Source organism: Rosa rugosa, chromosome 1, assembly GCF_958449725.1.
Source record: "Rosa rugosa chromosome 1, drRosRugo1.1, whole genome shotgun sequence".
Lineage (NCBI taxonomy): Eukaryota > Viridiplantae > Streptophyta > Magnoliopsida > Rosales > Rosaceae > Rosa > Rosa rugosa.
The window spans coordinates 71,361,760-71,374,912 of NC_084820.1; the positions used below are offsets into that span (position 1 = coordinate 71,361,760).

Below are 13,153 nucleotides of genomic sequence, written 5' to 3' on the forward strand. Positions count from 1 at the left end.
ACTCTGCAACGTCCCTGACGAGATTTATATATCAATTATGGAAGTATAAATAGAAGTATTCTATTATTTTTTAATTTGTTTTTTATGGGGCTGAAGAGAAAAAGAAAAAGTAACAACTATCATTGCACTAGCAACGTGCACTTGGTCAAAAGTTCCATGTGGACATCTGGTCAGAAAGCAATATATACCTATTTTATTTTCAAAACGTGAAGTGAAAAAAGAAAAAAGGCTTTTTTTACCAAAAAAAGAAAAGAAAAAAGGCTTCGCACTTTCGTAGCCATATTTAAACTGTCAATAATAATAATAATTAGATCCAGCGTCACTTTCACACCCTACCAATAACTGCAAGACTTGGCCGGGGACTCGTCTTCAGAGACCTTCTTCCTTAAACACAGATTGCTACGAGTACGGTACGATTGTTCTTGTGTGTTTCAATTTTGAATTATGTAGCCGTTGATTTCCTTTCTTGGGTAACTTGGGTTTTTAGTTCTATTCAAATTCGAAAATTTACTTTTCTGGAATAGTGATTATCCTGATGAGTAGTTCCCAACTCTGTTACGTTTCCCAAATCGAGTCGGTGAGTCGGTTACATGAAACCAGAGGCGTGTCCAACTTCGTTTCCTTATTTGGGTAGTAGTTTTATTTGGTGCAGGAAAATCAACGAAGCTTCCAGGACTGTGATTTCTCTGTTTATATATAGGTTTAGGATTTGCTGTAATCAAAGTTTTGAGATTTCTGGGTTTTTGGTAGGTGTAAATTTTCGCGTTGATTTCGTGAGCTGCATTGTGAGGAGGGTTTTTTGTTTTAGATATGGGTGGCAGGAGTTCAAAAGAGGATGGGAGTTTGAGGCAGAATAGTTATGGGTCTAGGTCGTCGTCTTCTTCTTGGAGTGGATATCCTCCAGTTCAATCACCATATGTAGAGAGTCAGGGGTATGCACCTCAGCAGTCCTATCCTCCATCACAGTATTCATATCCGCCGCCGCGGCAGGATGATGGTCAAGAAACTCAGGCTTATCATCCACCCCAGCAGCCATCCTATCCATCATCATCATCACAGTATTCCAATCCCCCGCAGCAGCCGCCGGATTATGGGGGGCAAAGGAAGCTGGACAGGAGATATTCGAGAATTGCTGACAGTTACAATTCCCTCGAGGAGGTACTCTGTTGTAAGTGTGTTGGTTTTGGTTGAAGTTTCTTACATAGTTACAATAATGGTCAATTATTTTGTAGGTGACTGAGGCTCTTGCACGTGCTGGACTTGAGTCTTCGAATCTAATAGTCGGAATTGATTTCACAAAGAGCAATGAGTGGACAGGTGAGGACTTTTATGCCATTGAATTTATGGAGTGGAATATGTATGGAGTGTATTCTGACAGGGGTTAGTGAATATAGGCAAGAGCTCGTATAACAGAAGAAGCTTGCATCACATTGGGGATGGTCTAAATCCCTATGAACATGCAATTACCATTATTGGAAAAACCTTGGCTGCTTTTGATGAGGATAACATGATTCCGTGTTATGGTTTTGGAGATGGTAATATATAAATCCTCACTTACTGTCGTTTTGATTCTCCAAGATTTTGTTCTTTTGAGTGAGACTGAAAAGAACTACTTCTGTTACTTGGCAGCAACAACCCATGATCAAGATGTTTTTAGTTTCTACCCAAACGATCAACATTGCAATGGGTTTGAGGAAGTATTGACTCGCTACAAGGAAATTGTTCCTCATCTTCGCCTTGCAGGTTTCACTGATGACTCCTAGTATCTGTTTGTTGCTTGAAGTAGTTCTCATCCTAGCTAAGCAGTCACAGTACATTTATTGTTGTTAATTTTGGCAGGACCGACTTCATTTGCACCTGTAATTGAAATGGCCATGACTATTGTTGAGCAGAGTGGTGGCCAATACCATGTCCTATTGATAATTGCAGATGGCCAGGTATTTTGCCTCGTTTTATTTTTATTTTATTTTTTTATTATGCAAATAGAGTACCATACATGCCGATCAACCTACAACTTTGCCATTAAAATTGGAAAATGTGTGCGACTAACTCAACGAAACAAATACCGAGCTATTTTTCATGAAATTGCAATTTTCAAGTCAAAATTGATCTTGTGTATTGTAAATTAATTATCCAAAGGAAATTCATTTCTTTTCTGCTGAGAAGTTATTTGTTAGTGTTTACAGTCCGGCCATATGAAGAGTCGACCTTTGAGTGCTTGTAGTTTCAAAAAACATGAATGTTTACTGCTACCATGGCATGAGATACCAGCTTGCACTGGCTCTCTTTCTTAGACTTTAAATTGTATACTACATTAGGTTCGTGGCATAGACGCTGGAATAATCTTTATGAATCAGTAGTCATACAGGTGTCCTATTAATAAAGAAGCTATACTAATCCTTGCTATCCTGAATTGTATTGCCTCGGTTGATTCACTAAATGAGTAAATGGTGTAGTACAGAAGATCAATTATTCTAGTTAATATGGCATTATCTGTTCGATGAAAGCTTTGAAGTGGCATTGATTTTATTATTATTGTAAGTTCCGACAATACATCATCTCATTAAAGTGGTGATTTCCTCAGGTAACTAGAAGTGTTGATACTGAGCGTGGCAGGCTAAGTTCACAGGAACAGAAGACAGTTGATGCAATTGTTGAAGCAAGGTTAGTGTAGTACTTTTGTCATTTCTGGTATTGCTACGTTGTTGTTTGTCCAACCATTTCTTCTTGTTTCATCACAGCAAGTTCCCTCTATCAATTATATTGGTTGGTGTTGGAGATGGACCCTGGGACATGATGAAAGAGTTTGATGACAACATTCCTGCTCGGGCATTTGATAATTTCCAAGTAAGTGTTTAGCAATTGAACAGGTTTTTGTTTCTGTGACTCATGATCTTCTTTTTGTTTGTTTTATGAGGATTATAAAATATATGAATTTGATGGCACGTGTACTTTCTTGTTTTTTAGTTTGTGAACTTTACGGAAATTATGTCAAAGAAATTGTCATCTTTGCGAAAGGAGACTGAATTTGCTCTAGCAGCATTGATGGAAATTCCGACTCAGTATAAAGCAACGATAGAGCTTAATCTCTTGGGGTAACAACATTCCCTATCTTTCTCATTTCTAGAGGCTTTTGATTACTGTGGTTGATTATTCTTATTTAATTGCTTCTTTAAAATGGGCAGTGGTCAGAAGGGCAATTCTCCCCACAGGGTTCCTCTCCCACCACCTCTCCATGGTGCATCTTTGAACAGTTCGAAACCTTTGTATGGTGCATCATCCTTCAGCAGTTCGAAACCTTCTCATCCCAGTGTTCCTCCTTATTATGAAGACAGCAGTTCGAAACCTTCTCATGAGCCCAGTGTTCCTCCTTATTATGAAGACAGCAGTTCTTTCAGTACAGCTTCAGCTCCACCTGCTACCAGTTCTACTTATGATAATCAGGTATGCAAACATGGCCTTCATCTGGAACTGGGTTTATCATGTTTATAATGAGGGATTAACTGGCACTCACGAATAATTGCGTGTATTATTCGTCTAGTGATAATATATGTCTGTCGACCATGAACAAGTTGGTCTAGCACGACAACCAGAGATAATGCAACAAGTTGACGACATTTGAATGCTACTTGTAGAACTTGGATTATCTGGATTTGTGTATACAAGAGGATTTAGTGCATACATGTCTACATGATTGTCCATCTAAGTAGTAGCTGTGTTTTGACGTTTATTGTACGATCAATTTTATGGGAGCCTTAAAGCATTTTATTTCGCTTGCATGCTTATGTTATACTGTGATCTACTGTGTTCCTTAGTCTCGATGACTGGGGTTAACATTTTACATGGTCTTGAACAGGTCTGCCCCATCTGCCTTACAAATTCAAAAGACATGGCCTTTGGTTGTGGGCATCAGGTATTTTAATTTGAAATCTCTCAAGAGGTAATCCTAGCTCTTGTCGTATTTATTTAAATATATTTTATGTTGTTTCAGACGTGTTGCGAATGCGGGCAAGATCTTCAGACGTGCCCGATATGCCGAAGCCCAATCCAGACCAGAATAAAACTCTATTAACGAGCTGCTTCTTCCGTATAATTTTCATCTCATCTGTGAAGGCTGCTGACATTCTTTGATTTTATTTGTTCTTTTGGGGTCAGTATATTCCTTGTAATCCATTCCTTCTATAGACGATCAGGGTGCCGAATTTACAACTTAAGGAATTGAAATATCGCCACCATCTGTACATTCTTGTAATTGGCTTGTAGATGCTGCAGGTCTCGTGTCTTATCTTCTTCTTCTTCATCTTTTTTTCCAGTGATTGGATAGATTGTTGTTGCTTGTAGCAGAGGCTATATAAAGTAATTTGAAACAAATGATAGTAAGCATGAAGATATATAGTACTTGTGGTAATTTCAGAGGAGGTTGATCACGCTTTCGTTCAAGTCCCTTTTGTCGGTGATCTACTTTGAAACCAAGAGCACATGATGGACTCTATACTATTTCTTTTTGTGCCAAATGGAAAAGAAATGGCCGTATGTATATATGGAAAAAGGAGGTTGATCTTGACGCTTTCTTTGGTTGATGCTTGTGTGTTGTGATGTGATCATTTACTAAGCTCTTCACCTACATATTGAACACAAACAATTCAATACTAAATCTATGGTGGGTGTACTATTTATGATTCACATTATTCATTCATACGATGGTTGATGATGACACAACGTCTATCTTGAGTTCGCGATTATTAGCTTTCAAAAAGTCTTCCATTTCGTTACCTTGGATCTATAGTTGATGATGTGCACTAAACACTGTCTTCCAATTATTTTATTCGCGAAATAGAGACGATGGAAAAAGACGCCTCCTCGACTCTTGAGACGTTTTTTTTATCTATTTGCATTTATCAATTTTTTTCCCCTATGCTTTAGTCTTTGACTAGCAAGATAACCTGAGCGATGTTGTGGGGCAGAAATTTATTGTTGTCTATCTTGAGTTCTCGATTGATAGCTTTCAAAAAGTCTTCCATTTCGTTACCTTGGATCTATAGTTGATGATGTGCACTAAACACTGTCTTCCAATTATTTTATTCGCGAAATAGAGACGATGGAAAAAGACGCTTCCTCGACTCTTGAGACGTTTTTTTATCTATTTGCATTTATCAATTTTTTTCCCTATGCTTTAGTCTTTGACTAGCAAGATAACCCGAGCGATGTTGTGGGGCAGAAATTTTTTGTTGTTGTTGTTGTTGTTTTTTTTTTTTTTTTTGAGAATTTTTGTAGTTGAGTGTGATTTTTTTTTTATTTCCAGTTAAAGAGGATCAAAGAATTTCACTCCTACCCCCATGGTAACTCGATCCTAGTTGAGTGTGATTTCATTAACAAAAATAACTAACATGTGCTTAAATGAAATGAAAAAATGTGTAGAAAAATCAAACAAAATAGTTTAGAAGTTAGTTTACACTGTATCAACTTATTTCGTAAACCAAACGAGAAATTGCTTTCTTGTGCTTTCAGCTAGGTTTCACATTCTCATTCATCATGCTTCTGGTGTCATGGTCAGTTGAGCTTATTAACCTAACTAGGAACTGTAATCTCTTATTAGTCCAAAGTTAAGTGCGACTCAAACTTATGCTTGCATATGTAAAAATAGTTAATCTCAAAGAATAATACAAAAACGACACATAAACACGTGTGTATAGTAGTAACAGTAAAATAAATGTATTTTTCTCAACATGTAAACTCAAATCGATAATTTTAACGTGCAAAATTGCCGAATTTCAAAATAACGATTTATTTTATCTTGTGAATCTCCGATTTCACTTTTTTGTTAACCAGAACAAGAATTACAAAAGCAAAATGGTTAATGATTTGCAGTAATTTTGCACCTTCAGTCCTTCACCACCAGTCCACCAGCAGCAGCAGCAAAATGGACTCGCCAGCCACCTTGTTCGTTTCATTTAATGCAAACTTAATAGCTAGCTGGCTCCCGAACCAACTTTGCCTTCTTTTACATCACATTATTAATTACCTAAGAAAACCGACCGCTCAACAGCACATAATAGTGATAATACTACTCATTCTCCACATATTCCTCCACCGATCGTCACATAACTTTCTTAATTACCAACATCTACCTAGAAATGACGACCTTCGGTGCCGCCAAGCTCCCCAGATACCAGAGATTGAGGCAGCACGACGACGACGACGGTTACTACGATTTCGAGAAGGAGAGGGTGGTGGTCACGAAGGCCAAGAGTACTAGTAGCAGCATTATCAATTGGTACAAGCTCAAGTCGAGGCTGGTGCCGAGTGTTAGCCTCAGGAGGAGGTTCAGGCTGAGAAGGAGAGTCGTGAGCTTGAGGAGGTTGTTGCGGCTGAGGAGGAAGATCAAGTTGGCTTGTAGTCATCTCAGAGTTTCGTGCCAGAAAGTAGTGAAGAGATTAAAGGATGGGCAGTCTCAGTTTGGCGATCTGTTTGCCGGGAACTATATGTTCTTGCAGGTCAATCCTTCGTCGTTGAAGTGCCTTGATCACAGCCGGAGCAATCTCGCCGGAGCAGGTGGGGAACAGAAGCAACACCACCACCACCACCTTCAGTTTCAGAACTTCCCTTCGAGGACAACAGGAATGGGGTATACCTATCCAAGAAACTAATTTATTAGTAGTATTAGTATTTTTATTTTTATTTTCGATCTGAATATTATCTTTGTTTTCGTCGGGCTCAATTCAAAGTGCTTTTGTTAGAAGCACAGAAAGCCCGGTGCATGTTTGCTTCTTGCAAAAAAAGTGCTTATAACAATTCAGAAACTATCATCCGGTGTTTGGTTGTCTAAGAAAGTTTTTAAATTATGTGGGAATAAAACGATGAAGTCCATGATGCAATTTACCAACACTGTCTGAATTATGCTTTTAGTTGTATAACTTTTAGCTAACTGACTCGAAGGAAAATGCTCTAATTAATTGAACTGAAGAGAAATATTGTTGTTGACTATCTAATATGTAACTAGATGATGACACGGTGGATATCTACAAAACCAACGAATGAATAGGGCAGTATTACTTTTACTATATATTATACAATAATTCTTCTTTTTTTCCGGTCGAATTAAGACATTCTACTTACGAATATAAAATTTATATTGTGCGACTAGATAGTCGTATACTCGCTAACTGAATAGACATGACTAGGATCTAACATGTTACAATTTGAGATTCGATTTAAAACATTCTACTTTTTTTTTTTTAAAAAAAAAAAAAAAAAAAAAAAAAAAACTCTTAACCCACCCCACCCTTACATATGTCAGTGAGAATCGAACCCATGACCTATACAATGTTGGAATTATAATTCTACTTGATTATGAACGTGAAAATGAAAATGAGAAATTAGTGATGAAAGAATTTATGGGCACGCTATTGTACATTTGTACATTGATGATGCACATGCAGTGTAACTGTTTAGTCCAAAAACTAATCAAGGCAAAAGCAAGTGGCAGGTGGGAATAGTCGCGACCACTTGTGAATTCCTTAATTCAAAGGATGGAGCTCCGATCAGCAATCAATAATATATATACATGAACGTGTCATAATAATATTGATAGATGAAATCGACCTACCTTTTTTTCTCTCTCCTCTAGTGATGCATCACAAGAAACCCTAGAATGTTATAATGCTTCAAACTTGTTCATCTAATGAAACCTAGCTACTGGTTTTAACGAAAGGGAAGTAGAGAACTTGGAGTGTATCCCATTGGAGCAAGGTGCAACGGCAAGAAAGAGTTTAATGAAACCTAGTGATGGGTCAGATGAGAGGCTAGTTTGCTTCTGTACAAGATCAATGTTGATCGATTATAGACCTAATAAACATACTTGTTAAAGATTTAATTTGATATATGATTTTATGGATCTTATTCTGACCGTTAGGAATTTACTATTAAAGCCAGTTTTTGAGGTCAAAATTTTATCATAGGAAAAAATCAAAATTATTTGAGAGCAACTTTTGTCTCATTCTTTTCTCTCACACGGTCACACTTCATCCAAATCACTTAAGATCCTCACCAAATCATAGAAAAATGTTTGATATCCTATATTTGTACCAAATTTGATGACGTCTATGATGTGAGCTGCAAGCATAGCGATCTTCAATACAATGATGTGTCATCTATCACATCAAATGTCACGCCATTTGGACTTCAAACTTGTTATATAATGTCTATCTGAAATTTTACCCACAGTGGGCTTTGGTTTGATTCACCTTCAGTTAGGATGCTGTTTTGGGCCTCATGACTGGGCTTTATGCTAAATGATCCGCACCCAAAACGGCGCGTTTTATCCACTCTGCAAAGCAGAAATGAAACAAAACGAAGCAAAGGGTTTGGGATTCTGAGGTTTTAGAGAGACAACTCTCACTCAGATTCAGCAACCATGACACTCCTCCGATCAATTTCCGGTGCTTCTCACCGGTCACTATTTCTTCGTGCCATCGGCCGGAGACACCTGGCTTCTACTCCGGCTCCGGCTCCGGCTCCGGCTGAGACGGAGGAATACAAGAGGAGAAACTACGCCAACAATGTCACGGAGTACAACGGCGTCGTTAACTCCATCACTGCGCAGAGAAGGTTCTCTTTTCTTCTGAGAGACGTCTACGATGACATGTCGCTCGACGGAGTCCAGCCGGACCGAGACACCTTCCACTCGCTCATTTTGGGGTCCATGAAAGGGGCTCGCTTGCAGGACGCGTTCTACTTCACCGAGCAGATGAAATCCATGGGCTTGGTTCCTGATGTAGGTTTGCTTGCTTCTCGGTTTTCGCTGAATTCCGATTTTCTGTGAGGTTTTATGTTTGTGTGTTAATTGCATTTGTGTGTGTGATTTGTGGTGTATAGGTCAATTCGTACAACATGTTGATTTCGGTGTGTGGGAAGTGCAAGAACTCGGAGCAGGCGATTCAGGTAGAGCTAGGGTTTGTTTATATGTGTGTTTTTTTAAGCATTGGTTGTAGGATGGAGAATTGATGATTTGTTTTTGCTTTTTTGAATTCGAAGATTTTGGAAGAAATGAAGAAGTATAAGGTAAAGCCGATGGTGCAAACCTACATGTGTCTCCTCAATGCATGTGCAGCTGCTGGCCGTCTAGATCAAGTGTATGTCACTACTTTTTGTGCTGTTATTGTTCACCGTTTTGTTTATGTAATGTACATATTAGAACGAGGACTAGTGTTCAGTAGTTCAATGGTTTAAGTGTAAATTTGTCGTGTCTGCAAACTAATTGGGGTTAGGGAATGAATGTTGAATGCGTATTGGAATTAACAATGTGATCTGCATCTGCAGGTATGCAATTGTCCGCGACATGACTGCTGCTGGTCTTGGGTTAAATAAGTTTTGCTATGCGGGACTTATAACTGCACTGAGGAACAAGACACCCTTACCAGATGATTATGCTGCCAAAGTAATTATTCAATTGTTGACTGTGCTATAAATAAGCTCTTATTTTGTTATTCTTGAAGTTCTCTAATATTCTGCTTTTGTGGTAAGATTATAGAGTTTGTGGAGCGGTCAAAAGAGTGGTCATCGGTGGAAGCTTCAAGTGAAACAGCTCAAAATGTAATGACGGGGGTAACAGAAGAGGAGTTGTATAACATGCCAACAGCTGAGTATATTAATAGGCGTGGATTTTTGAATAGGCCCCTAACTGTGTATCATGTTGCATTTCATGCTTGTGCGGACCTTCGAAATGTTGAGGTACTATTTTATATCTCTATTATCTCAGTTCAATTTTTGTAGAGAAACCAATTTATACTTTGTACCTGCATTGTTTTCTTGGCGGTTCTTGTTGATTTTTGTGATTACTTTTTCGGTTATGTGGAAAAACATGTATCTATGCATGACAAGCTAGCACTTTATGCTTGAACTTCCATTGCATGGTTCTTGAGTTTTTAGCAAAGTTGTCGCATTTCATGGATTCATAATCCTTAGCCTTTTAGTTTGTTTTATTTATTATTTTTTATTTATTTTTTATTTTTTATATATTATTTTTTATCAAATGATCCACAATGAAAAGTAGAAGGTCATAAACTTCCTTGTTTTTCAAGTTCAACATTTATTGCAAGGATTGCTGAGTTTAATGATAGTTACCACACTATATTAGAATGCTTAATATGACTACTTTTTCATTTCCACTTGCAATAAAGATTGATTAATGGTCCTAGCACACATAAAAAACCTCTGATTTTCAAGTTGTGTATTTCATTTGTTTACTACTGCTAGGTGATGGAAGCTCTTTTGGACATGCTAAAAAAGGATGGGAAATTTCCTGATACCTATATTGTGATTCAAACTATGAGGTATGTACTTGTTGACAATTTTCTTTAAGTTTCTATATAGTTTGATTAACCTTCATAGATGCAATGCATAGTACAAGCAAACTATTATGTTTATCTACTGAGATTATAAATGCCTTCGAGTTCGATTTGATTCAGAGTGCACTAATGTTTAATCAATTCTTTTTTGGTGACTTGGAGTTCAACATACATCAATCTATTTTTCTGTTTAAGTTTTTTGCTGTCCTTTCAATTCAGATGCTATTTGAACTGTGGGGATATTGATCGTGGTTGGCAAACGCTTGATGAATATATGAAGTCAGGAAGGCCTCCTGTACCAGAACTCTATACAGTGAGTTTTGCAACAAAGACATTATCTTGAGTCAACATTTGGTTTCTTTATATACATTGTTCCATTGGTCTTGACTCTTAGACAAACATCGAAGGTTAGAAATAATGTGCTCAGGCGTGGACAATCTTATCTGCAATATATCACCTTTGTTGTTGATTAGCTAACGTGAACGTTTTGTTAGTCAGATTTATCACCGTAACCCCTACAACGTCTCCCCCTAAATAAATATTCTAGTAATTTGTATCTCAAGACTTTGTTCCCTAAAAAGTATAGTGAAAACATCTGCATCAGAAACTATTGTAATTTTCCCATTTTTTCCTGCCCACTAAATATTGCAGAATTGAAGTATGTTCTGACTAATTTGTTTGCGATTTTGGCTTATTATCACTTAATATATTCTGATTCTAGGATTAGGCATTGCTGCCCAACATGATATAGTGTCTTTTGTTCACTTCCACAGACAATATGAATGCTCTAATATCTGGCCTGTTATTTACTGTAGACACTTGCAGAGGGCGCCATGATTGGATATACTCCTAAGGGAATGCAAATTGCCCAAAAGGCATTGGTATGGTTGGGGAATGGAAGCGCCTTATTTCGTATAGCAGTGTTTTACATTTTAGATCATGGTTTCGTCCATTACTTATTCCATTTTATATCAATGCAGGAAGATATGAATTCCAGGAACTTTTACTTGTTCCCAAGACAAGGGACTGATCTTCTCCTTGCAGCTGCCGGTGAAAAGGTGTGCAAAGAATTCCTTTTAACTTCAGAGTTCTCTTTATTACTGTTATGTTTTTCCATATAGAGTCATGTTGAGTTTCAAAAAAGGATAAGAATGTTCTTTATCTGTCATGTTCTTATATGCATTTTCTTCTGTTTCGAGTCTTTGGACTGTCTTACTGTGAACCTTCCATACTTTTGTGCAGACTGGAGGTTATACTACTGCAAACTATATATGGGACTTGATGCAAGCTCGTAAAGTAACTCCTCAACTTCCTGCAGTAGAAGCATATTACAATGGCTTGAAAGTGAGTCTCCCTTGAGCATTCATCCATCTGATTATATTATGTCGTAATTGTTGGGTTCAAATGCACAGACTATAGTTAGCAGGTGGACTGCAAACCCAGCTTAAGTTTTTATATGTAAAATCTATTACTGCCTTGCTATAAGAGTCTTGTGTTAGTCTATGGTGTGTTCATGCTCTGGAATATTATCATACAAACTTGCATATTAATATTATTCAGAAATTTATGAAGGAAAAGTTATTTGTTATTTCCTGTCTCTTGGTTGTGTTTCAGTACATCATGGATTTGAATCAGTTATTACGATTGTGTGATGCCATTTTAAGTAGAACCCAATCCTTGCATATAATGTCTAACCCCAAAGTTCAAACTACAACAGAGGCACTGGGGGAATGTTCACTTGGTGCGTTTTGGAATAAAGTCCTGTGGTGTAGCTTCAAATATAAATTGATCATATGCTTAATAAACCTGGGTGTCACACAAGTGCCATTAGAATAAATTGTAGTAGAAAATACTTGTCTTGGTTTCTGTGATATGAATTTGAATTCATTATACTCTTTTTGCGTTCATTAAACTCTGTTTTTTCAATATCTAAATTCAAGCTTACATCAAAATGGGCTGGGTCTTTTCATTTGTGTCATTTTTGACAATTGCTTCCTTTGCTTCTGTAATTGCAGGAACGCGAGATTCCTGCTGATGATCCACGACTAGTACTGGTTAAGCGTACTTATGAAAACCTTTCTTCGAGATTCAGAGGACGACGACCAAATTAAACGATGATGACAGTCTCCAATGACTAGTCGCCATGGTTTGTTGTCGTTGAACTGACACAATGACATCATTAATGTTTAGAAGGAAAAAGACATTCATCCGTGTTGGCTAAATGAACCTCGAGTCGGTGTTGTGGATACTTGTATGTTTTACATACATTTCAAGGCCATCGTGGTGAGGGGTGTGTTAAGAGTTCACATGTTGTGGCTTTTGGGCACCTCTTCCGGCAGAATGAGCTTGCCTGACAAATTTTTATTCTTCATTTTTCTGGATGCATCAAGTTTCAATAACTATAGTGAAGACTGAAGAGTACTCTGCTTAATAAAACAAATGTGTAGAATTCTTCTTTTTTCTTTTTTGGGTTTCCACCCCACTCTTTAGCAACCTTGATTTTAATTTTTTGCTCTTAAGCTGGGAAGAGCAATAACCTCATTTACCTTTGTTTCATTGATAAACACAAACATTATCGGCCAGTTTTAGAGTCTGGTGTTTTCATTTGTCCATCAGGAACTATTGTTGTAAAAGATTCAGCTAAATTGGTTTAGGTTCATAAAATATTGATCATCAACTTATCTAAAAGAGTGTATTCATTTGCATGACATTTTATTTTAGCTAGGTCTTTTCCAATATTATTATTGGAAACAAAATGATTCTTTTTCTTTTGGGCACATTCCACAGTACCATTATTAAACAAGAAA

General features: G+C 37.4%; 3 protein-coding genes across 5 annotated transcripts; all 3 read left to right on the plus strand.

Annotated features, from left to right (window-relative positions):
- The first annotated feature begins 300 nt into the window (after positions 1-300).
- LOC133726657 (E3 ubiquitin-protein ligase RGLG2-like) lies at positions 301-4,418 on the plus strand. 3 transcript variants are annotated; one of them, XM_062154251.1, is made up of 12 exons: positions 301-410; positions 751-1,158; positions 1,233-1,317; positions 1,395-1,535; positions 1,630-1,743; positions 1,840-1,937; positions 2,585-2,664; positions 2,742-2,847; positions 2,968-3,095; positions 3,186-3,444; positions 3,857-3,913; positions 3,992-4,418. In XM_062154251.1, the coding sequence occupies exons 2-12, from the start codon at positions 811-813 to the stop codon at positions 4,070-4,072; spliced, it is 1,497 nt and encodes a 498-aa protein (XP_062010235.1). In that variant the 5' UTR covers positions 301-410; positions 751-810; the 3' UTR covers positions 4,073-4,418. The 3 variants fall into 3 exon arrangements, with proteins under 3 accessions (XP_062010235.1, XP_062010234.1, XP_062010236.1); XM_062154250.1 differs by having other exon boundaries at positions 302-410; positions 653-1,158; XM_062154252.1 differs by having other exon boundaries at positions 308-410; positions 809-1,158.
- A 1,615-nt stretch (positions 4,419-6,033) lies between these two features.
- On the plus strand, positions 6,034-6,880 carry LOC133707034 (uncharacterized). Its single transcript, XM_062132582.1, has one exon. The coding sequence runs from the start codon at positions 6,135-6,137 to the stop codon at positions 6,645-6,647; it is 513 nt and encodes a 170-aa protein (XP_061988566.1). The 5' UTR covers positions 6,034-6,134; the 3' UTR covers positions 6,648-6,880.
- A 1,462-nt stretch (positions 6,881-8,342) lies between these two features.
- Positions 8,343-13,045, plus strand: LOC133707043 (pentatricopeptide repeat-containing protein At4g35850, mitochondrial-like). Its single transcript, XM_062132592.1, has 11 exons — positions 8,343-8,773; positions 8,875-8,940; positions 9,034-9,131; positions 9,319-9,436; positions 9,523-9,729; positions 10,255-10,331; positions 10,566-10,659; positions 11,162-11,227; positions 11,327-11,404; positions 11,589-11,690; positions 12,362-13,045. Exons 1-11 carry the CDS (start codon positions 8,414-8,416, stop codon positions 12,455-12,457), a joined length of 1,362 nt encoding a protein of 453 aa, XP_061988576.1. The 5' UTR covers positions 8,343-8,413; the 3' UTR covers positions 12,458-13,045.
- The last annotated feature ends 108 nt before the right edge of the window (positions 13,046-13,153 follow it).

Bases quoted from the DNA above. Each gene is read 5' to 3' on its own strand.
- LOC133707034 (XM_062132582.1), top strand. From the start codon at position 6,135: ATGACGACCTTCGGTGCCGCCAAGCTCCCCAGATACCAGAGATTGAGG.
- LOC133726657 (XM_062154251.1), top strand. From the start codon at position 811: ATGGGTGGCAGGAGTTCAAAAGAGGATGGGAGTTTGAGGCAGAATAGT. The intron at 1,938-2,584 runs GTATTTTGCCTC...TGATTTCCTCAG, and splicing joins TGATAATTGCAGATGGCCAG to GTAACTAGAAGTGTTGATAC. The intron at 3,914-3,991 runs GTATTTTAATTT...ATGTTGTTTCAG, and splicing joins CCTTTGGTTGTGGGCATCAG to ACGTGTTGCGAATGCGGGCA.
- LOC133707043 (XM_062132592.1), top strand. From the start codon at position 8,414: ATGACACTCCTCCGATCAATTTCCGGTGCTTCTCACCGGTCACTATTT. The intron at 8,941-9,033 runs GTAGAGCTAGGG...TTGAATTCGAAG, and splicing joins ACTCGGAGCAGGCGATTCAG to ATTTTGGAAGAAATGAAGAA. The intron at 11,691-12,361 runs GTGAGTCTCCCT...CTGTAATTGCAG, and splicing joins CATATTACAATGGCTTGAAA to GAACGCGAGATTCCTGCTGA.